Raw genomic sequence first — 25,244 nt, forward strand, 5'->3', positions numbered from 1 at the left:
CTATGTAACACCACAGATAACACAGTGATAACTCTCTGAATACAGATAATGAAGTAGATGTCACCTGCAGTCCTATGTAACACCACAGATAACACAGTGATAACTCACTGAGTACAGATAATGTAGTAGATGTCACCTGCAGTCCTATGTAACACCACACTCTCTGAGTACAGATAATGTAGTAGATGTCACCTGCAGTCCTATGTAACACCACAGATAACACAGTGATAACTCTCTGTGTATAGATAATGTAGTAGATGTCACCTGCAGTCCTATGTAACACCACAGATAACAGTGATAATTCTCTGTGTACAGATAATGTAGTAGATGTCACCTGCAGTCCTATGTAACACCACAGACAGCACAGTGATAACTCTCTGAGTACAGATAATGTAGTAGATGTCACCTGCAGTCCTATGTAACACCACAGATAACAGTGATAACTCTCTAAGTACAGATAATGTAGTAGATGTCACCTGCAGTCCTATGTAACACCACAGATAACACAGTGATAACTGAGTACAGATAATGTAGTAGATGTCACCTGCAGTCCTATGTAACCCCATAGGTAAGATGTACGTTGTGTTCAGCTCTGCTACATCTGTGTGGCTGTGCAGTGATGCTGGATTAGCAGGAGGCGGCTGCTGGTTCAGGATCCTCATGGTGTATACATCTACAGACAGGGGCCCCATCTGGTTCCACCCTGTGTGTTGTACCTTTTAGGGCGTTGTCTGGGGCCCCTGCAGAGTTAGGGCCGATGGGTTATGTCTGTGAATACTCTCCATGTTGACCTCTTGGCCCGGGATGCCGCCCCTGAGGTCCTCATGTTACTCCTTTTAACCCTTTCAGTAGCAGAGCAGACGTCCTCTATGTCAGCGGAGGTCGGTGTGTGCCCTCTATATGCCGCCCCCCCACAGGGGTCAAAACCCCCAGAGTTGTGAGTGCAGCTGTTGTGACAGAATTGGGAGTGCAGCTCTGGATGTGACTGGAGTTTAAGACTTGGATAGAATAGCAGAACTGTAAGGTCAACTTTGTGACTGCAGGTTACGACATGAGCTGATAGCAGAAGTTTGAATGCTGCTCTGAATGTGACTGAAGGGTAAGACAGGATGTTACAGCAGAATAGGAGCAGTGCTGCCGTTACTCGCCGCGTCCACTACACAGCGCAGTGGACCTCCGGCGGCGCCGATCCTGCTCGGTACCAGCTGATCGGCGGGTGACGGACCCCCACAAGTCTGAGATTGATGACCTAAGGGTAAGCCGTCAAAATCCTGGAGAACCTTGGGATTGTGGGAGAAGTGTGAACGCTCTTAACAGCAGAATAGTGAGTGCAGCTGTCGATGTGAGTGGAGTATAAAACATGATGTAACAGCAGAAGAGTGAATGCAGCTCTTGATGTGAATGGAGTATAAAACATGATGTAACAGCAGAATAGTGAATGCAGCTGTGGATGGGAGTGGAGTATAAAACGTGATGTAACAGCAGAATAGTGAATGCAGCTGTGGCTGTGACTAGAGCAGAAGACATGATGTAACAGCAGATTTGTGATTGCAGCTGTGGCTGTGACTAGAGCAGTATAACATTGTTAAGGAGCAGGATTTATGCGCCTCCTCGGCTGGTCCTGCGCTGTAGCCTGCAGCTTGCACTGGCTGTGTGCCCCCTACCCGGGCTCAGATTGCAGGGTGACGGGCAGATACAATGCTGGAGAAGTCATCCCGGGTATAAATAAGTGCGGGGTATGATCGGGATGCTGCGGGCAGCGCGCTGTCACCGCGCTCCTGCGCTGTCACGTAACCCCCGCACCGGGTATCGCATACAATCCCCTCCAGAATTAGAGCTCTGCTGGCTGAAGCCCTGGAGTTAATCCTGAGTGACATCCCCCAGGCCCTGATATTAGGTGTCGCCCTGATTAACCCCTGCTGGCCCCTCATTCACACTGCTGCATGTGATACTGAGCCATCTTCTACTCCAGTCACAGCTGAAGCTGCCAGCACTTCCTGCTTGTTCATTGTCTGCTGCTCTGCATTTTAACCGATTTCATTTATCTACCCCTACTGAGGCTGAGGGTTTGTCACAGTGTGTCACTCCAGGTTGACGGCTCTTACCTGCACTGATGCATTGTAACGAGAGAAGAAGGAGCTGCACGAACAGGACTAGGTCCCAAAGGGGTTTTAACCCCTGGATGTAAAAAAGAAAAATGTTCACTGACAGCAAGCAGAGATATTAAAAGTTACCCTTTATAAAGGGGGTCTCTCATTTTAGGTTAATGACGAGCTCTCCAGCAGGGACGCCCAACCTGCGGCCCTCCTGCTGTTGCAAACTACAACTCTGATAGTTTTGCAACATCTGGAGGGCCTCAGGTTGGGCGTCCCCGCTCTACAGCTTCCTCATGGACTTTTCCCAGATCTCTGCTTGCAGTCAGTGAATGAGAGTCTTCGGAGGCAGTAATCCTGTATGCAGCTGAGAAGCGGATACAATGTATCACTCTAGACAATTCTCTGGATTCCAAACTGATACATTGTAGCAAACTAGCAGAGGGAGCTTGCAGGTCTTAAAGGGGCTGTTCCATTATTATCCGGCAGTCCCGTAGAGGGTGAATGGAGCGTCAGGACCCCCCTTCCCCCCTTATATTAGATCTGTTCATTTATACTTTTACTTCTAGAATACTGGACGCCCCTTTAAGCGCCGTCACCCAGCCTCTGCCCTGCTGCACAGCTCTGCTCTCCCTGCGGCGCCCCTTTAATGGCAGGCCGCCAGCGAGGGGGGTGATTTATGCTGCGAGCGGGCTCTTTATAGATGGGGCCGGTTAATATCATATAATTAGCTGTAATTAAATATTCAATTGGGTTTCTTCATTTATCCCGTCCTTTATTTCTCTGATTTATGGAGGAAAAATAGGAAGGGGTTTGACGGAGCGCGGCAATTAAAGGCGTATTAAAGCGGGGGGCCGAGCACGCGGGCCGGGGTGGCAGCGCCCGCCTGTCTATCTATCAGATGGGTAATGAAAGTCACTGCCGAGCATTGGGCTCGGCGACCTGAGGGAATGACCTTGTGTTCATCCTACCAAATTACTGGGGCGCCCAGAGCCGCTGTGCAGGTGCTTCACTTCATGGGGGAGATATAAAGAGGTCATGCAGGGGTGCAGTATCAGCCTAAGACGTCAGCCCCCCTCTAGGTTCTGGCGCCCCCTTATGGCACACCTGGAGGGCTGACCTGGTCCCCGCGGTGAGCAGCCGATCATTGGCGCTTTCTCCGTTACCGCAGTTGGCGGCCGAGGCTCCGCGTCCTGAGATTCCGCTCATTCCTGGGTGTTTTCTTCTGGCAGGTGGAAGTCCTCACCCCGGGAGGGCGACGCTCCCACCCTCAATCATTCAGCACCTCTAATACTTGTATTGTGCCCTCTGTGGCTGCAGCACTTCCCGGTCTTGTGTATTGTTATCAGCTGTCAGGGCATGCTGGGAGTTGTAGTTTGGTTACAGTTCGGAAGCAATGGGGTTCAGCATTTTTCTCACCCGGCCAGGTTGTTCTGTGCCTCACACCGCGGAGGACGGAGGGGGCAGGCGCCTCCGCATGAAATGCTTCTAGGGGGAATATGGTGACTTGTGAGGTCCCTGCACCCCTCTAATGAGGGGCCCGAGGGGCTCCAGGGGGGCGCATAGTTCACTGCAGATAGCTGTATACATGCTGCAGAGTAATATCCTCTCCCAGAAGAAGGGGAGATCGCCCGAAAGAGCCGTTAAATCTCCTGGTGCTCCATGTACCTACCTCTCCCTGTTCCCGCGCTCCCTCCTCTCCCATGTTCCCCTCTAATCACAGGCTGGACCCTCTCCTCCTGCCTCCTAATCACAGGCTGGACCCTCTCCTCCTGCCCCCTGATCACAGGCTGGACCCTCTCCTCCTGCCCCCTAATCACAGGCTGGACCCTCTCCTCCTGCCCCCTAATCACAGGCTGGACCCTCTCCTCCTGCCCCCTAATCACAGGCTGGACCCCCTCCTCCTGCCCCCTGATCACAGGCTGGACCCTCTCCTCCTGCCCCCTAATCACAGGCTGGACCCTCTCCTCCTGCCCCCTGATCACAGGCTGGACCCCCTCCTCCTGCCCCCTAATCACAGGCTGGACCCCCTCCTCCTGCCCCCTGATCACAGGCTGGACCCTCTCCTCCTGCCCCCTGATCACAGGCTGGACCCTCTCCTCCTGCCCCCTGATCACAGGCTGGACCCTCTCCTCCTGCCCCCTAATCACAGGCTGGACCCCCTCCTCCTGCCCCCTGATCACAGGCTGGACCCTCTCCTCCTGCCCCCTAATCACAAGCTGGACCCTCTCCTCCTGCCCCCTAATCACTGGCTGGACCCCCTTCTTCTGCCCCCTAATCACTGGCTGGACCCCCTTCTTCTGCCCCCTAATCACTGGCTGGACCCCCTCCTTCTGCCCCCTGTGCACAGGCTGGACCCCCACCTTCTGCCCCCTGTGCACAGGCTGGACCCCCACCTTCTGCCCCCTGTGCACAGGCTGGACCCCCACCTTCTGCCCCCTGTGCACAGGCTGGACCCCCACCTTCTGCCCCCTGTGCACAGGCTGGACCCCCACCTTCTGCCCCCTGTGCACAGGCTGGACCCCCTCCTTCTGCCCCCTGTGCACAGGCTGGACCCCCTCCTTCTGCCCCCTGTGCACAGGCTGGACCCCCTCCTTCTGCCCCCTGTGCACAGGCTGGACCCCCACCTTCTGCCCCCTGTGCACAGGCTGGACCCCCTCCTTCTGCCCCCTGTGCACAGGCTGGACCCCCTCCTTCTGCCCCCTGTGCACAGGCTGGACCCCCTCCTTCTGCCCCCTGTGCACAGGCTGGACTCCCTCCTTCTGCCCCCTGTGCACAGGCTGGACCCCCTCCCTCTGCCCCCTGTGCACAGGCTGGACCCCCTCCCTCTGCCCCCTGTGCACAGGCTGGACCCCCTCCCTCTGCCCCCTGTGCACAGGCTGGACCCCCTCCCTCTGCCCCCTGTGCACAGGCTGGACCCCCTCCCTCTGCCCCCTGTGCACAGGCTGGACCCCCTCCCTCTGCCCCCTGTGCACAGGCTGGACCCCCTCGTTCTGCCCCCTATGCACAGGCTGGACCCCCTCGTTCTGCCCCCTATGCACAGGCTGGACCCCCTCGTTCTGCCCCCTATGCACAGGCTGGACCCCCTCGTTCTGCCCCTATGCACAGGCTGGACCCCCTCGTTCTGCCCCCTATGCACAGGCTGGACCCCCTCGTTCTGCCCCTCCCAGTCCGACCATCCAGAGACATCAGTTTGGAGTGATGAAGTTTTCCAATTATCCATGGAGAGTGCTGGTCGGAGGACGGCAGCTGATGCCCCAGTAACCCTATCCACACCTCACTAGGAGAAGAGCAGGACCCCCCCCCTAATCATCTTTCATTTACAACGAGGGTTATTTTAGGAAAGCATTGCCTCTCATCAGGGCTGACGGCGTACGGGGAGCCCGGGCTGCACTTGTGTTTGCTTCTCACCCGGCCATATAATGGTGTCAGGTGGCACTCCGCCGCCTAATGGGAGTAGTCGTCCTGTTATCTGTCCGAGCAGCTTCTCGTCTTCTCTAATCATCAGACGTGATGGAGGATGACCCCCCCCCCATCCCAATTCACCCAGTCTTGTACCCTCATGGTCCTTCATTTAGCCCTTAGGAATAAATGTAGGGGTTAAAAGATTAGAGCCCTGCATATCAATGGGGGGATCTGGAGAAGACCCCAAGATGAATAAATAGGGGTTATAGCCGCAGTGATTTCTATGATCCGGGACATAACGGGGGCTCTCAGCCCCGCTCCTCTTTATAGAGGTCTGACTGTCCTGGGAATGGGTCGTACGGACTTCATCGGGGCACACGTGACCGGTAGTAACATACATGTGCTGGGGAGGCCAAGGCTGCCCGGAGTAAATCTGGGTGGCATCTAGTCCTTGCATCTCTTTCTGGGAAAGCTGGGTCACCACTTTACATAACGACCACCCATATTGCTTCATGGCTCGGCCAATATGCCTTTTTGGTTTCTTGGAAAGTTAATGTGATTATCCCCATGTTATTTATAAGACGGGGGACCCCCGGGGGCCGGGGTATCGGCTTTTATCTCCATGTCTTACTTTTTGTGGATCATTTGTCAGTAAATCCCATAATAAGGAGAAGGTTATACATAATCTTTCTTCTGATCGCACATTCCAGACGTGGCCTCTAGAGGGCGACCTCTGACCACAGACCAGCTGAGAGGCCTCGAGAACCTCAGACTCATCACTTCTGTACAAGTGGAGACGGGAGAACAAGTGCTGAAAGTCTGATGACATCCCCATCAATAAGTCATAATCCTGTACTGTGCCCCGCAGACCTCTGGTACACTGTGCCCCTTCACGCCCCGCAGACCCCTGGTATACCGTGCCCCCCCTCCTGCAGACCTCTGGTACACTGTGCCCCGCAGACCTCTGGTACACTGTGCCCCGCAGACCTCTGGTACACTGTGCCCCTTCATGCCCCGCAGACCTCTGGTATACCATGCCCCCCTCCTGCAGACCCCTGGTATACCATGCACCCCCTCCTGCAGACCCCTGGTATACCATGCCCCCCCCCTCCTGCAGACCCCTGGTATACCATGCCCCCCCTCCTGCAGACCCCTGGTATACCATGCCCCCCTCCTGCAGACCTCTGGTATACCATGCCCCCCTCCTGCAGACCCCTGGTATACCATGCCCCCCTCCTGCAGACCCCTGGTATACCATGCCCACCTCCTGCAGACCCCTGGTATACCATGCCCACCTCCTGCAGACCCCTGGTATACCATGCCCCCCTCCTGCAGACCCCTGGTACACTATGACCTCTTATTACCATCTCTTTTTTTCTTGCCCTCCAGTTGATCATTTCCCCCATTTGCCATCTTTTCTCCATTTTCCCCACTTTCATTGTGTCCTCTTGCACATTGTACCCCTTTTTGCTTGTTGCCCCCTTACCCCCCCCCCCCCCCCCCCCCGTGTGGCCTTTGACCCGATGTCCCCATCAGCCATTTCCACTACAGCTCTGGTGTATTGCTCGTCAGCCCCCTTGACATCGGGGCACATTGAGCACCTTTTGCACACATTGTTCTTTATTTCCTCAGCTCTCCCCCTGTCACACACAGGTTGCCCTCTGATTCTCCCCTTTTGCAGTCCTCCCGACTATCGCTCCTCATCCTCCGGACCATCGCTCCTCATCCTCCGGACTATCGCTCCTCATCCTCCGGACTATCGCTCCTCATCCTCCGGACTATCGCTCCTCATCCTCCGGACTATCGCTCCTCATCCTCCGGACTATCGCTCCTCATCCCCCCCGACTATCGCTCCTCATCCCCCCCGACTATCGCTCCTCATCCCCCCCGACTATCGCTCCTCATCCCCCCCGACTATCGCTCCTCATCCCCCCCGACTATCGCTCCTCATCCCCCCCGACTATCGCTCCTCATCCCCCCCGACTATCGCTCCTCACCCCCCCCGACTATCGCTCCTCATCCCCCCCGACTATCGCTCCTCATCCCCCCCCGACTATCGCTCCTCATCCCCCCCGACTATCGCTCCTCATCCCCCCCGACTATCGCTCCTCATCCCCCCCCCGACTATCGCTCCTCATCCCCCCCGACTATCGCTCCTCATCCCCCCCGACTATCGCTCCTCATCCCCCCCGACTATCGCTCCTCATCCCCCCCGACTATCGCTCCTCATCCCCCCCGACTATCGCTCCTCATCCCCCCCGACTATCGCTCCTCATCCCCCCCGACTATCGCTCCTCATCCCCCCCGACTATCGCTCCTCATCCCCCCCGACTATCGCTCCTCATCCCCCCCGACTATCGCTCCTCATCCCCCCCGACTATCGCTCCTCATCCCCCCCGACTATCGCTCCTCATCCCCCCCCCGACTATCGCTCCTCATCCCCCCCCCCCGACTATCGCTCCTCATCCCCCCCGACTATCGCTCCTCATCCCCCCCCCCGACTATCGCTCCTCATCCCCCCCGACTATCGCTCCTCATCCCCCCCGACTATCGCTCCTCATCCCCCCCCGACTATCGCTCCTCATCCCCCCCGACTATCGCTCCTCATCCCCCCCCGACTATCGCTCCTCATCCCCCCCCGACTATCGCTCCTCATCCCCCCCGACTATCGCTCCTCATCCCCCCCGACTATCGCTCCTCATCCCCCCCGACTATCGCTCCTCATCCCCCCCGACTATCGCTCCTCATCCCCCCCGACTATCGCTCCTCATCCCCCCCGACTATCGCTCCTCATCCCCCCCGAGCAGACTCTTAGATCTCGTTTATTGCCCCCCATTGTGGGACCTCCAGTATGTCATGAGACCTCTGACTGCTTGACATGATCCTCATTGGAGGAAGCTGGTCACATGATGGCACCTGGTAAATCGTGGTTCCCGGACGCTGAAGACGTGGCTTGTATGATCTGCTTCATGTCAGGTGCATGTTCTCCTGAGAGGGGAACCTCAGAGGAATACTACTCACCTCCTATAGAAAAGTAAGTGCCCCCCGCAGCTGATTTCTCTGAGCTGGTCTGTAATTGGTGGAGAGACCCCTGTGTCTGGTGATTGTGGGGTCCACGTCTTTAATCCCGCTCACGTAAGGATATATGGTAAAACGTACAGCACGTACCTGCGTATGACATCACACTCATGTGATCACATGGCCGGTCGGTCTGATGAGGGGTGCATGGGTGAGACGTTTTCTGGGGGTGCCCTTTAAAATTGTGATTCATGGTGCAGGCACACGAGGGTCCCGTGCCCCCGCCGCCCCTAGACATCGCTCTGCTTTTATTCACAAGTGGTGATGGCAAATGTAATTACCCGAGCGTCAGCGCTAATTCAGTTTTACTGTTCATATAACTGGCGGAGCCGTGTTAATAGCGCGACTCGTTTATAGCCGTCGAGCCCCAGTCCTCCCATCATCCCTGTTGTTCTTCGGAAAATTTACCGCGCTAATAAAAGGCGGCGCTGCTCATTAGCATACAGAGTGGAGAATAACGGGGGGCGACACGCTGCTCAGGAGTCGCCCCAACACCTACTGGCACCCGGGTGTGCGCCCCTTACCCTCCATGATCAGTCTGTCACTCCGTTATACGCATTGTGCTTCATTCCTGAAGATCTCTGCCTGCTGTCAATAAATGTTGTAAAGACCTATTCGCAGCTGAGGGTTTGTTACAATTGTATTCACTTCAACCATCCTGGACTCCAGACTGATACATTGTAGCAACTTCATAGGTGGACAGGGAAGACTAGCTGCCAGCAGACTATCTACACCTTATGCAGGGTAGTAGGAATGTTTTCATTCACTGACCCAATTCGGAGATCTTAAAACTGGGGAGGAAGTAAAACGCAAAGTCTGTTATATGCTGCAGAAGTTTTTTTTTCCCTTAGGCCTCTTTCACACGGGTGTTGCGGGAAAAGGTGCGGGGGCGTTGATGGAACATGCGCGATTTTTCGGCACGAGTGTAAAACATTGTAATGCGTTTTGCACTCGCGTGAGAAAAATCGTGCATGTTTGGTACCCAGACCCGAACTTCTTCACAGAAGTTCGGGCTTGGGATCGGTGTTCTGTAGATTTGTATTATTTCCCCTTATAACATGGTTATAAGGGGAAATAATAGCTTTCTGAATACAGAATGCATAGTAAAACAGCGCTGGAGGGGTTAAAAAAAATAATAATTTTTTTTTAACTCCCCTTAATCCACTTGCTCGCGCAGCCGGCATCTCTTCTGTCTTCATCTGTGCTGTGTGCAGGAAAAGGACCTGTGGTGACGTCACTCCGGTCATCACATGGTCCGTCACATGATCTTTTACCATGGTGATGGATCATGTGATGACCGTCACCACAGGTCCTTTTCCTGCACACAGCAAAAAAGAAGACAGAAGAGAAGCCGGGCTGCGCGAGCAAGTGGATTAAGGTGAGTTAAATAATTTTTTATTTTTTTTTAACCCCTCCAGCGCTATTGTACTATGCACTCTGTATTCAGAATGCTATTATTTTCCCTTATAACCATGTTATAAGGAAAAATAATAATGATCGGGTCTCCATCCCGATCGTCTCCTAGCAACCGTGCGTGAAAATCGCACCGCATCCGCACTTGCTTGCGGATGCTTGCGATTTTCACGCAACCCCATTCATTTCTATGGGGCCTGCGTTACGTGAAAAACGCACAAAGAGGAGCATGCTGCGATTTTCACGCAACGCACAAGTGATGCGTGAAAATCACCGCTCGCGTGCACAGCCCCAAAGAAATGAATGGCACTGAACTCAAATGAATGGCAATGAATGTTCAACTCGCGCATCGCATCCGCGTGGAATACTCGCCTGTGTGAAAGGGGCCTTAAACTATTTGGAGGACCCTTTTGATAGTAAAATGCCACAGGCACGCAGCCCAAGAACGAAGCGTAGACACCTAGCTCTGGTCCATGATAGGTTGTCACCGGTGCACAAATCAAAGGGCTTCTCCATGATATTCTTATTAGAATGAAAAGTTTCACAATTTTCTAGTTAATTTTATGTATGAATGACTCAGGGTTTTCAAGATCTCTGCTTGCTGTCATTCAATAGAAAACTTCCCTGACCTGATCATGTGATGGACACACAAGTGAAGGTTACAAGACACGACTGATATCTGTACTTGAAGGTGCACCTGTGCGTCCAGGACATGACCCTTGGAGTCTAGAGAAGGGACATGGAGGGTGTGAAAGGGGGAGGTAACGGAGTCTTGGAGGGGGCAGGGGAAGTCTGGTAGGGAGGAGTGTGGGGGGAGGCAAAGGGAGTAAGAAAGGGGATCAGAGGAGGTATGTTGGAGTCTGAGGGGTCAGGGAGAGTCTGGGTGGGGGGGACAGGTAAAAAGGGGAGTCTGGGTGGTGGAGCGGTGAGCAGGGGGAGTTTGGAAGGGGGACAGCGGGAGTCTGGGTGGCGGAGCGGTGAGTAGGGGGAGTTTGGAAGGGGGACAGGTGAACAGCGGCAGTCTGGCTGGCAGAGTGATGAGCAGGGGGAGTTTGGAAGGGGGACAGCGGGAGTCTGAGTGGCAGAGCGGTTTGAAGGGGGACAGGGGAACAGCGGGAGTCTGGGTGGCAGAGCGGTGAATAGGGGGAGTTAGGAAGGGGGACAGGGGAACAGCGGGAGTCTGGGTGGCGGAGCGGTGGCTAGGGAGAGTTTGGAAGGGGAACAGCGGGAGTCTGGGTGGCGGAGTGGTGAGTAGGGGGGAGTTTGGAAGGGGGACAGGGGGAGTCTGGGTGGCGGAGCGGTGAATAGGGGGAGTTAGGAAGGGGGACAGGGGAACAGCGGCAGTCTGGGTGGCGGAGCGGTGGGTAGGGAGAGTTTGGAAGGGGGACAGCGGGAGTCTGGGTGGCGGAGCGGTGAATAGGGGGAGTTAGGAAGGGGGACAGGGGAACAGCGGGACAGCGGGAGTCTGGGTGGCGGAGCGGTGGCTAGGGAGAGTTTGGAAGGGGAACAGCGGGAGTCTGGGTGGCGGAGTGGTGAGTAGGGGGGAGTTTGGAAGGGGGACAGGGGGAGTCTGGGTGGCGGAGCGGTGAATAGGGGGAGTTAGGAAGGGGGACAGGGGAACAGCGGCAGTCTGGGTGGCGGAGCGGTGGGTAGGGAGAGTTTGGAAGGGGGACAGCGGGAGTCTGGGTGGCGGAGCGGTGAATAGGGGGAGTTCGGAAGGTGGACAGGGGAACAATGGGAGTCTGGGTGTCGGAGCGGTGAATAGGGGGAGTTGGAAGGGGGACAGCGGGAGTCTGGGTGGCGGAGCGGTGAGTAGGGGGAGTTTGGAAGGGGAACAGCGGGAGTCTGGGTGGCGGAGCGGTGAGTAGGGGGAGTTTGGAAGGGGGACGGGAACAGCGGGAGTCTGGGTGGCGGAGCGGTGAATAGGGGGAGTTAGGAAGGGGGACAGGGGAACAGCGGGAGTCTGGGTGGCGGAGCGGTGAATAGGGGGAGTTAGGAAGGGGGACAGGGGAACAGCGGGAGTCTGGGTGGCGGAGCGGTGGGTAGGGGGAGTTTGGAAGAGGGACAGCGGGAGTCTGGGTGGCGGAGCTGTGAGTAGGGGGAGTTTGGAAGGGGAACAGCGGGAGTCTGGGTGGCAGAGCGGTGAATAGAGGAAGTTTGGAAGAGGGACAGCGGGAGTCTGGGTGGTGGTGCAGGGGGAGTTTGGAAGGGGGACAGGGGAACAGCGGGAGTCTGGGTGGCGGAGCGGTGAGCAGGGGGAGTTGGAAGGGGGACAGCGGGAGTCTGGGTGGCGGAGCGGTGAGTAGGGGGAGTTTGGAAGGTGGACAGGGGGAAAGCGGGAGTCTGGGTGGCGGAGCGGTGAGTAGGGGGAGTTTGGAAGGTGGACAGGGGAACAGCGGGAGTCTGGGTGTCGGAGCGGTGAATAGGGGGAGTCTGGGTGGCGGAGCAGTCTGTTCTAAATGCTGCAGCCAGGCTCCTCTATCCATCCAACCGCTACACTGATGCTACTAGTCTGTGCCAGTCACTTCACTGGTTGCCCATCCACCACAGAATACAGTTCAAACTTCTCACCCACAAAGCTCTCCACACATCTCCTCCCTCATCTCCATCTACCACCCTACTCGTGCTCTCCACAGTGCTGCACCTCCATACATCTCCTCCCTGATCTCCATCTACCACCCTATTCCTGCTCTCCACAGTGCTGCACCCCCTACATCTCCTCCCTGATCTCCATCTATCACCCTACTCCTGCTCTCCACAGTGCTGCACCTCCATACATCTCCTCCCTCATCTCCATCTACCACCCTATTCCTGCTCTCCACAGTGCTGCACCTCCATACATCTCCTCCCTCATCTCCATCTACCACCCTACTCGTGTTCTCCACAGTGCTGCACCTCCATACATCTCCTCCCTCATCTCCATCTATCACCCTACTCGTGCTCTCCACAGTGCTGCACCCCCATACGTCTCCTCCCTCATCTCCATCTACCACCCTACTCCTGCTCTCCACAGTGCTGCACCTCCATACATCTCCTCCCTCATCTCCATCTACCACCCTACTCGTGCTCTCCACAGTGCTGCACCTCCATACATCTCCTCCCTCATCTCCATCTACCACCCTACTCCTGCTCTCCACAGTGCTGCACCTCCATACATCTCCTCCCTCATCTCCATCTATCACCCTACTCATGCTCTCCACAGTGCTGCCCCTCCATACATCTCCTCCCTCATCTCCATCTACCACCCTACTCCTGCTCTCCACAGTGCTGCACCTCCATACATCTCCTCCCTCATCTCCATCTACCACCCTACTCCTGCTCTCCACAGTGCTGCCCCTCCATACATCTCCTCCTTCATCTCCATCTACCACCTTACTCCTGCTCTCCACAGTGCTGCCCCTCCATACATCTCCTCCTTCATCTCCATCTACCACCTTACTCCTGCTCTCCACAGTGCTGCCCCTCCATACATCTCCCTCATCTCCATCTACCACCCTACTCCTGCTCTCCACAGTGCTGCACCTCCATACATCTCCTCCTCATCTCCATCTACCACCCTACTCCTGCTCTCCACAGTGCTGCACCTCCATACATCTCTACCTCATCTCCATCTACCACCCTACTCCTGCTCTCCACAGTGCTGCCCCTCCATACATCTCCTCCCTCATCTCCATCTACCACCCTACTCGTGCTCTCCACAGCGCTGCCCCTCCATACATCTCCTCCCTCATCTCCATCTACCACCCTACTCCTCCTTCTCTCCGTTCTGTTAGTGACCTAAGATTAACATCCTCCATAGCTTGTACCTCTCACTCCCGTCTTCAAGACTTTTCTCGAGCTGCACCTACTCTCTGGAATACTCTGCCCTGGAATACTAGGTCAATTCACAACTTCTCCACCTTCAAACGTGCCTTAAAAACCCATCTTTTCATGCAGGCTTATCAAGCTTCCTAAACTGACTATTCCCCGACTAAACCTCTCCCCCACCAACTCCTCTGGCCTGAACCCCATCCTCTAGTAGTCCCAAACCTGAAGCAGATCGGCCGGCACCGCTCCTGTCAGTACAATAAGGGCTCAAATCCTACTTATCACAATCAACTACCTGATGTGTCGCCCCCAATTCCTCTTAGATTGTAAGCTCCTGCGAGCAGGGCCCTGACTCCTAGAGTTTCAGTTGCATATTAGCCGGTTAGTTTTGTTTTGTACATGAACCCTATGAATTTGTAAAGCGCTGCGGAATATGGTGGCGCTATATAAATACATTTTATTATATTATTATTATTATTATTTGGATGGTGGATCGGTGTTTTTGGAGGTAGAGGGGGCAGAGGAGTCAGGAGTCAGCCAGTGGTTTGGAGCAGTAACAAGTCCCATGTTAGGGGATCAGAAACCTTCGGCACTCCAGCTGTTGTAAAACTACAATTCCCAGCATGCGCCATTCATTTCTATGTGAGTTCTTAGAAGAGCAGAGGAAGCGTGCATGCTGGGAGTTGTAGTTTCACAACAGCTGGTGTGCCGGAGGTGGCCTACCCCGGTATAGAGTGATGGCGCTCAGTAGTTTCGGGTCTTCCGAGCTGCCAGTCACTATGGCTGGAGGCCGCCCCGTGTCTCGCCGTTCAGTAGTAATCTGTCCCAGACACCCTCCGGTTGCAGTCTGACCCCCTCCTCACAATGACGTTTCTTGAGGCCGCCCCGTGTCTCGCCATTCAGTAGTAATCTGTCCCAGACACCCTCCGATTGCAGTCGCCACCGCCAGTCTGACCCCCTCCTCACAATGACGTTTCTTGAGGTCGCCCCCAGCCCCCCATTTTTCATATTCCTTCTCCTGCTGTAACGAAGGAACTTCACTTCAATCTGTCAACATCAGAAACCTCGTCCATCAAGAACATCCATTCGCGTTCCTTCCAGGCGGGTTCAGGCACCTCTCTCCGCTCAGACTCCATAACCGCCCCGCCGGGCTGTCAATACGAAGATTTATTACCTGACCGCCGGCGAGGGCGAAAGAAAAATGTATCAAACGCTGCCAAGCGAGACTCCGAATTACTTGTCAAACTCCCAACTTCTTCCTAACCCCCTCCCCCAACGCGGTGACATTACGTGGTAATTGCCGGGTACCGGCTATGAGAAGCGGCGCCGCGCTGTCAGTACGCGGCGTCTTAATGAGATGCTCATCACTCTCCGGAGTGACTGCTCGCCGTCTCGTTTGTTCCGCAGGTGCAGGTATCTCCCATCCTTTCATCCCGGTAGACTTATTATCTGCGGACACGGATCTCACTTAACATTTAGTCGTCACCTGGAGCCCTCGCGCTACAATGCGCCGCTCGTTAGGTAGGTCCATGAGTGTGTGGGGGGGGGGGCTGCTGTACACCCGTATATAAACCAGGCGGAGCGATGGAGGTGCCTGACCCAAAATGTAGATGAAATGGAAATGTTCTGTTCCTCCTGCATGCTGGACTAAAGGGGGGCTCTCACCACGGGGAGAAGCTTCATTGATGGGGGTTCCTCTGTTAGAAGGGTTCACCAGTAGGGGGGCCCGCTGCCCGGGACCTTCACCGATCAGCTCTACTTTGTGGAGGAACTTCGCAGCAAGTGCTCAATTTCCCTGCAGCACCCCCTCAGGAGGAGGGAAGCATTACATCTTTATTAAAGGGGCTTCCAGACTACACAAATCCGTAGGATAGGTCATTAATATCCGATTTGCGAGGGTCCGACACCCCATATCCCCCATCGATCTTTGCGTGCTGAGGGCGAGCCCAACGCTTTAGCCCCATTCATCATGGCAGCCATTGACTCTGAGCCCTCAGGAGGACACTCATATATATATATATTTTTTAAGGGATTATATAGGATTAGAGAAATATGGCCACTTTCTTCCTAAAGCAGCGCCACTCCTGCCCGCCTTCGCTGAGCTGCAATACCAAATACGACCTGTACGCAGGGTGGGTGGCGCTATTTCTGAAAGAAAGCAGCCATGTCTTTCTAATCCTGACAGCCCCTTTAAATACAGAATAAAAACATGGCAGCTTTGTTCCAAAAACATTAGCACGCCTGTCCGCCTTCATGCGGTAGTATGACGACGGTGAGTGTTTGGACGCGGTATGTAGTGTCTGATAGCGCTCCCGGCGCAGTGACAGCTCGCCCCGCTTACGTTGTGGCCTCGCTTGTCGCCGTCTTTCGCCGCAGACAGGATAAGCATCGCGGCGGGATGGATGGCCCTTGTAGAATAATTATAAAAGCCAGGAGTGGCTGTTGTTGGTTGAGTGAGTTTAGAAGGAGCAGGATCTCAATCTTCCCCTAATAGGCCTGTGACAGTCAGCGCGGCGGGCGGCCCCGGGCCCCTCGTGCCACCGGCTGCATTGTCATTAAGCACCAGGTAGCTGAGAACAGGACTCCGGAAGCCCCCAGTACTCGCAGCTTTGACAGCGGCCATTAGTCATCGCCGGGCTACCCAGACGTGTCACACGGCAATCCGGATCCCTGCTTAAAGTGACTTATTGCCCCTGTCTGCGCGCCGCCATTGTGATTTGATAATTGGTAAATGTTTGTCAAAGATGAATTTGCTCCTTTATTCAGCGCTGTGTACGCGGGCAAAATGAAAAGACGCTCGCTGCCACTCAGAGCGGGAGATGTAAGGAGAGCGCGGAGAAAGTGACGAGAAGCGGGGTCTGTCTCATAGCTGTCTGTGTATATACAGTACTTTGCAAAAGTATTCACCCCCCTTGACTTTTTTCATGTTTTGGTGCCTCACAACCTGGAATTAACATGGATTGTTTGAGGATTTGCATCATGTAATTACAGAAGATGCCGACAACTAGGAAGATGTTGTTTTGTTTTTTAGTTTTTTTTTTATTGTGAAGCAAACAACAAATAGCAGAAAAGGTCAATGTGCAGAACTATTCCCCCCCTGAAGTCAGTACTCTGTAGAGCCCCTTTTGTGGCGATCACAGCTCCGAGTCGCTCTGGATAAGTCTCTATGAGCAGTCGCCACATCTTACACTGGGGTTTGTGCCCGTTCCTCCTTGCAGAACGGCTCCGGCTCCTTCAGGTCGGATGTCTGCGCTTGTGAACAGCAATCTTTACGTCTGACCACAGATCTTCTATTGGACTGAGATCTGGGCTGTGACTCGGCCATTCCAACACATTTACAGGTTTCCCCTTAAACCCCTCAAGTGTTGCTGTAGCCGTGTGTTTGGGGTCATTGTCCTGCTGGAAGGTGGACCTCCGTCCGAGCCTCAGATCACGCACAGAGTGGGACAGGTTCTGCTGAAGAATATCCCTGTATTTAGCTCCATCCATCTCTCCCTCCACTCTGACCAGTTTCCCAGTCCTCCCAGTATGATGCTGCCACCACCATGTCTCACTGTGGGGATGGTGTTCTATGGGTGATGTGATGTGTTGGGTTTTCTCCAGACATAGCGTTTTCTTTTCGTTTCCATTTTGGTCTCCTCAGACCAGAGCACCTTCCTCCATACATTTTCGGAGTCTCCCACAGGCCTTTTCACAACCTCACACCGCGCCTTTTTGTTTCTAGCTGACAGTAATGGCTTCTTCTGGCCACTGCCATAAAGCCCAACTCTATGGAGCGTACGGCTTATTGTCGTCCTATGTACAGATCCTCCAGTCTCTGCTGTGGGACTCTGCAGCTCCTCCAGGGTTACCTTAGGTCTCTGTGCTGCCTCTCTGATTAATGCCCTCCTTGCCCAGTCCGGGGGTTTTGGTGGGCGGCCATCTCTTGGCAGGTTTGCTGTTGCTGGAACTCCTGGGGATCATCACAGATTTGGATATTTTTTTATAACCTAACCCTGACATTGTCCCTTACTTGTTTGGAGAGTTCCCTGGTCTTCATGGCAGTGTTTGGTCAGTGATGCCGCCTCTGGTGTGTATATGTAATGACAGATGATGTGACACTTAGATTACACACAGGTGACATCATGTCACTAATTATGTGACTTCTGAAGGTAACTGGTTGCACCAGAGCTTTTTATGGGCTTCCTAACAAAGGGGGTGAATACATACGCACAGGACAACTTTCTGTTTTCTATTTCTAAACAATAGTTTTATTTATATATTTTTCTCATTTGACTTCAACGACTTAGACTATTGTGTTCTGATCCATCACATAGAATTCAGATTAACAAAACATTGAACTTAAGGCTGTAATGTAACAAAACACGGAAAAAGTCAAGGGGGTGAATACTTTTGCAAGGCATTGTATGTGTGTGTGTGTATATATATATATATAAAATATACAGTGGATATAAAAAGTCTACACACCCCTGTTAAAATGTCAGGTTTCTGTGTTGTAAAAAAATGAGACAAACATGAATCATTTCAGAACTTTTTCCACCTTTAGGCCCCTTTCACACGGGCGGGTATTCCGCACGGATGCGATGCGGGAGGTGAAAGCATTGCACCCGCATTGAATCCGAACCCATTCATTTCTATGGGGCTGTTCACATGAGCGGTGATTTTCACGCATCACTTGTGCGTTGCGTGACAATCGCAGCATGTTCTATATTTTGCGTTTTTCACGACACGCAGGCCCCATAGAAGTGAATGGGGTTGCGTGAAAATCACAAGCATCCGCAAGCAAGTGCGGATGCGGTGTGATTTTCACGCACGGTTGCTACGAGACGATCGGGATGGAGACCCGATCATTATTATTTTCCCTTATAACATGGTTATAAGGGAAAATAATAGCATTCTGAATACAGAACGCATAGTAAAATAGCGCTGGAAGGGTTAAAAAAAATTTTCTAAAATTTAACTCACTTTAGTCCACTTGATCGCGCTGCCCGGCATCTCCTTCTGTCTCCTTTACTGAACAGGACCTGTGGTGAGCATTAATTACAGGAACAGGACCTTTGATGACGTCACTCCGGTCATCACATGGTACGTCACATGATCTTTTACCATGGTGACGTACCATGTGATGACCGGAGTGACGTCATCAAAGGTCCTGTTCCTGTAATTAATGCTCACCACAGGTCCTGTTCAGTAAAGGAGACAGAAGAGATGCTGGCAGCGCGATCAAGTGGACTAAGGTGAGTTAAATTTTTATTTATTTTTTTTAACCCCTCCAGCGCTATTTTACTATGCATTCTGTATTCAGAATGCTATTATTTTCCCTTATAACCATGTTAGGCTACTTTCACACTAGCGTTCGGGGTTCCGCTTGTGAGCTCCGTTTGAAGGCTCTCACAAGCGGCCCCGAACTGATCCGTACTGCCCTAATGCATTCTGAGTGGACGCGGATCCGCTCAGAATGCATCAGTCTGGCAGCGCTCAGCCTCCGCTCCGCTCAGCAGGCGGACCCCTGAACGCAGCTCGCAGCGTTCGGGTGTCCGCCTGGCCGTGCGGAGGCAAACGGATCCGTCCAGACTTACAATGTAAGTCAATGGGGACGGATCCGTTTGAAGATGACACAATATGGTGCAATTTTCAAACTGATCCGTTTGCATTACCATGAACAAAAAAAAAAAAAAAAAAATGTATTTTTTTTTTGTTCATGGTAATGCAAACGGATCCGTTCTGAACGGATCTAAGCGTTTGCATTATAGGTGCGGATCCGTCTCTGTGCAGACACCAGACGGATCCGCACCTAACGCAAGTGTGAAAGTAGCCTAATAAGGGAAAATAATGCAATCTACAGAACACCGATCCCAAGCCCGAACTTCTGTGAAGAAGTTTGGGTTTGGGTACCAAACATGCGTGATTTTTCTCACGCAAGTGCAAAATGCATTACAATGTTTTGCACTTGCGTGGAAAAATCGCGGGTGTTCCCGCAACGCACCCGCACATTTTCCCGCAACACCCGTCTGAAAGAGGCCTTAATGTGACCTATAAACTGTACAACTCAATTGAAAAACAAACTGAAATCTTTTAGGTGGAGGGAAGAAAACAAAAAAATAAAATAAAAATAATGTGGTTGCATAAGTGTACACACCCTCTTATAACTGGGGATGTAGCTGTGTTCAGAATGAAGCAATCACATTCAGAATCCTGTTAAATAGGAGTCAGCATACACCGGCCATCATGTAAAGCGCCTCTGATTAACCCCAAATAAAGTTCTGCTGCTCTAGTTGGTCTTTCCTGAAGTTTTCTTAGTCGCATCCCACAGCAGAAGCCATGATCCACAGAGAGCTTCCATCAGAGGGGTCTCATTGTTAGAAGGTATCAGTCAGGGGAAGGGGACAAAAGAATTTCCAAGGCATTAGATCTACCATGGAAGACAGTGGAGACCGTCATCATCAAGTGGAGGAAATATGGCCCAACAGTGACATCACCAAGAACTGGACGTCCCTCCAAAACTGATGAAAAGACGAGAAGAAAACTGGTCTGGGAGGGACCAAGAGGCCGACAGCAACATTACAGGAGCTGCAGGAATATCTGGCCAGTCCTGGCTGTGTGGTCCATGTGACAACAATCTCCCGTATTCTTCATATGTCTGGGCTATGGGGCAGAGGGGCAAGACGAAAGCCTTTTCTTACCAAGAAAAACATCCAAGCCAGGCTACATTGTGCAAAAACACATCTGAAGTCTCCCAGAAGCACGTGGGAAAAGGTGTTATGGTCGGATAAAACCAAGGTTGGACTTTTTGGCCATAATTCCAAAAGATATGTTTGGCGCAAAAACAACACTGCACATCACCACAAGAACACCATACCCACAGTGCAGCATGGTGGTGGCAGCATCGTGCCAAGGGGATGTTGGAACTGGGGCCTTAGTTAAGCCAGAGGGAATTATGAACAGGTCTAAATACCAGTCAATATTGGCCCAAAACCTTCAGTCTTCTGCTGGAAAGCTGAACATGAAGAGGAACTTCATCTCTCAGCATGACAACAACCCAAAGCATACATCCAAATCAACAAAGGAAAGGCTTCACCAGAAGAAGATAAAAGTTTTGGAATGGCCCAGCCAGAGCCCAGACCTGAATCCGATTTACAATCTGTGGGGTGATCTGAAGAGGGCTGTGCCCAGGAGATGCCCTCGCCATCTGTGGGGTGATCTGAAGAGGGCTGTGCCCAGGAGATGCCCTCGCCATCTGTGGGGTGATCTGAAGAGCGCTGTGCCCAGGAGATGCCCTCGCAATCTGTGGGGTGATCTGAAGAGGGCTGTGCCCAGGAGATGCCCTCGCAATCTGACAGATCTGGAGTGTTTTTGCAAAGAAGCGTGGGCAAATCTTTTTTCTTCCCTCCACCTTAAAGATTTCCGTTTGTTTTTCCATTGAGTTGTTTTCCATTGAGGTCCCTGGCGCCGGCCCCGCGCGGTCGTAGACCCTTCTCCCAGAAGCTCGCTCCATGTAACTGCCTCAGTGCGAGCTGTAAATTAACGAGGTCACACGGGGACTACTACCCCCATAAGACCTCACAAGCTGCGTACAAGTATCCTCCAGAGATAAGAACAACTTCAGTGAGCTGCTGTAAAGAGTGTCTCTCGCTCTGGAGGACCCGTCCTGTACTGCATTACCCAGACAGCCCATTGATATGAATGGACGCTGTGTAATACTTCATTTCCCCTGTGGTGGCGCTGTAGGGAAATGGAACACTTACTGCCCTCTTTGTGAGCAGCCCTTTGTCAAGGCTCCCTTCTAACAAGTAAAGGTTCAAAGCGGAGAAGCTCTTTTATTCAGAAAGCTAAGTAGATTGTTAGCAGTCACTTCTTACCCCCTCCCGTAGTGTCCATAGCACCCCTCCCTGGGGGCCCTAGATGATGTGCTCAGTATATTTGGGCCTAATCCACCCTACCTCCTGAAATCTGAGCTGTTTTCTTCTGATATCTCCCCAAATCAGAGAGATTGTTTCCAGCAGTGATGTTGGCTTTACATCACTCCAGCAGCCACTTGGCATTGTGCACTAGGACCTCAGGCTATAGATGCACCTGATGAATGCTATTCAGGGTAGTTAGGGTTATGGTAGTGCACGGTCCGGTGGAGCATGGACGACTTTGATAGGAGAGAAGGGGCCTCCTAGGGCGGCAGTCACTGAGCTCTTCAGTATGACGCGCTGTACTGCTTATGAAGTGGAGTACGGTGGCGCTATATAGGCTCCATGGTCACATGGAGGGGGTGCCAGGACTTTTGCACTGCATGCCATAACTGTAGTTGAGTTTGCGGCAGGCTTGCAGCGCCCTCTTCTGGCCAGTGTCATCAGTGAGGGAGCCAACATGAGATGAATCATGAAGTGTGAGGACTGGAAAAGGCCCCAGGGGAGGGTGCCAGAATGTAATCGTCCACAGTAATCAAGACATATAACACTGTATAAATATCCAAGGCCGGGACGATAACGAGAGCCTGCCATATAAAGCGTCAGGAGGCCATAGAAAAGTCACTCCTCACGGGGAGACGTGTGTAATGTGGGGGTGTGATCCCCTCAGAGTGACCGGTCATCCCAGGCCGGGGGTGGTCACACATCAGGCAGTCCTCGGGGACATCCAGTTGTCAGGTTATCTGTGGCCGTCATCAGTTCAGAGTATGACAAAGATCTAGATGGAGTTTACTGGTTTATCCAGAAGAAGAAGAAGAAGCCGCTTGTTCCCGTGATATGAAGTGACCGAAGCCGTCCCTCTTTGTCACAGGCAAGACACTCGGATGCCTTAAAGGGAATCTCCAGCTTTCTTAATCGTCTTTTTTCTGGGCTGAATAATTTTTAAATAAATCTACTGCAGTTCAGTTTTTCTTTTATATAGAGCCTCAAATTCCCTGCTTAGACACAGAATTACAAGTTAGAATTCTGACCACCACCAGTCACCACTAGAGGGAGCTCAGGAGATTACTGCATACAGATATATACAAACACCACCAGAGGGACGTAAGGAGCTTACTGAATACAGATATATACAGCCACCACTAGAGGGAGCTCAGGAGATTACTACATACAGATATATACAGCCACCACCAGAGTGAGCTCAGGAGATTACTACATACAGATATATACAGCCACCACTAGAGGGAGCTCAGGAGATTACTACATACAGATATATACAGCCACCACCAGAGTGAGCTCAGGAGATTACTACATACATATATATACAGCCACCACTAGAGGGAGCTCAGGAGATTACTACATACAGATATATACAGCCACCACTAGAGGGAGCTCAGGAGATTACTACATACATATATATACAGCCACCACTAGAGGGAGCTCAGGAGATTACTACATACAGATATATACAGCCACCACTAGATGGAGCTCAGGAGATTGCCACATGCAGATATATACAGCCACCACTAGAGGGAGCTCAGGAGATTACTGCATACAGATATACACAGCCACCACTAGAGGGAGCTCAGAAGATTACTGCATACAGATATATACAGCCACCACTAGAGGGAGCTCAGGAGATTACTACATACAGATATATACAGTCACCACTAGGGGGAGCTCAGGAGATTACTACATACAGATATATACAGCCACCACTAGGGGGAGCTCAGGAGATTACTACATACAAATATATACAGCCACCACTAGAGGGAGCTCAGGAGATTACTACATACAGATATATACAGCCACCACTAGAGGGAGCTCAGGAGATTACTGCATACAGATATATACAGCCACCACTAGAGGGAGCTCAGGAGATTACTGCATACAGATATATACAGCCACCACTAGAGGGAGCTCAGGAGATTACTACATACAGATATATACAGCCACCACTAGAGGGAGCTCAGGAGACTACTACATACAGATATACACAGCCACCACTAGGGGGAGCTCAGGAGACTACTACATACAGATATATACAACCACCACTAGAGAGAGCTCAGGAGATTACTACATACAGATATATACAGCTACCACTAGAGGGAGCTCAGGAGATTACTACATACAGATATATACAGCTACCACTAGAGGGAGCTCAGGAGATTACTACATACAGATATATACAGCCACCACTAGAGGGAGCTCAGGAGACTACTGGATACAGATATATACAGCCACCACTAGAGGGAGCTCAGGAGATTACTACATACAGATATATACAGTCACCACTAGAGGGAGCTCAGGACATTACTACATACAGATATATACAGCCACCACTAGAGGGAGCTCAGGAGATTACTACATACAGATATATACAGCCACCACTAGAGGGAGCTCAGGAGATTACTGCATACAGATATATACAGCCACCACTAGAGGGAGCTCAGGAGATTACTGCATACAGATATATACAGACACCACTAGGGGGAGCTCAGGAGATTACTACATACAGATATATACAGTCACCACTAGAGGGAGCTCAGGACATTACTACATACAGATATATACAGCCACCACTAGAGGGAGCTCAGGAGATTACTACATACAGATATATACAGCCACCACTAGGGGGAGCTCAGGAAATTACTACATACAGATATATACAGCCACCACTAGAGGGAGCTCAGGAGATTACTGCATACAGATATATACAGCCACCACTAGAGGGAGCTCAGGAGATTACTGTATACTGTTAATTCCTTGAAGTCAACAACACAGACTACTGCTATCTCTTGAGCTCCCCTTGGTGCTGAATGGAGGTAGGCAGAATTTTATTATGTATCTTTATCTATGCAGGGGATTTGGAGCTCTGTATCAGAAACAAGTGAGCTCTGACTACAATAAAAATGTTAAAACAAAAAAATGAAGTCCCTTATAGGGACTCTGTCTGCAATCACAGTTATGAGAACCCTATATCTGTCAGTGTTATCCGAGTTCGGTGATTTCTGTCTGTTTCGTGGTCAGTAGCTAGGATTTTGGTGGCTGTCAGTATTACAGGGGTCTCTGTAGCCGCAGTCACTGTTGTGGGGGCGCCGTAGCCGCAGTCACTGGGCTGCATTATAGACTCAGGGAGTAACCAGGATTGCACAGCGTATAACGCCCGCGCTCTTCTCTTTCAGCAGGCCCCTCCCCTTCCTCTCTGAGAAGCCCCCCCTCCAGCCGGGTGATAAAAACGCGATACAGGATTGTGAAAAGAAGCACAACTCCGCCACTGGTGACGTCACCTTTCTCTACACTCAGCTCGTCCCTGAACTGGAGGACACGGTGAGTCCCGTTGTGTAGTAATGTCTGATCGCAGTGCTGCAGTTATTGCTCCAATGTGTTGTATCTGACGGGTGAGGAGGTCGGGTCTGGATCTGGTGGCGTCATCTACACTGCACGGTCCTCACATTGTCAGCTCCACTGTCATCTACACTGCACGGTCCTCACATTGTCAGCTCCACTGCCATCTACACTGTACGGTCCTCACATTGTCAGCTCCACT

General features: G+C 52.2%; 1 protein-coding gene across 3 annotated transcripts in view; it reads left to right on the forward strand.

Moving 5' to 3' along the window:
* ZC3H3 (zinc finger CCCH-type containing 3) overlaps positions 1 to 25,244 on the forward strand; it is a 108,485-nt gene that overhangs the window by 7,224 nt on the left and 76,017 nt on the right. For 2 of the 3 annotated variants that reach the window (XM_040432046.1, XM_040432048.1), the window contains exon 4: positions 24,880 to 25,024. In XM_040432046.1, coding sequence (XP_040287980.1) covers positions 24,880 to 25,024 — 145 coding nt within the window. The remainder of the gene's footprint in view (positions 1 to 24,879; positions 25,025 to 25,244) is intronic. The other variant, XM_040432047.1, reaches the window with a different exon arrangement.

The sequence above is a fragment of the Bufo bufo genome, chromosome 5 (assembly GCF_905171765.1).
Source record: "Bufo bufo chromosome 5, aBufBuf1.1, whole genome shotgun sequence".
NCBI lineage: Eukaryota > Metazoa > Chordata > Amphibia > Anura > Bufonidae > Bufo > Bufo bufo.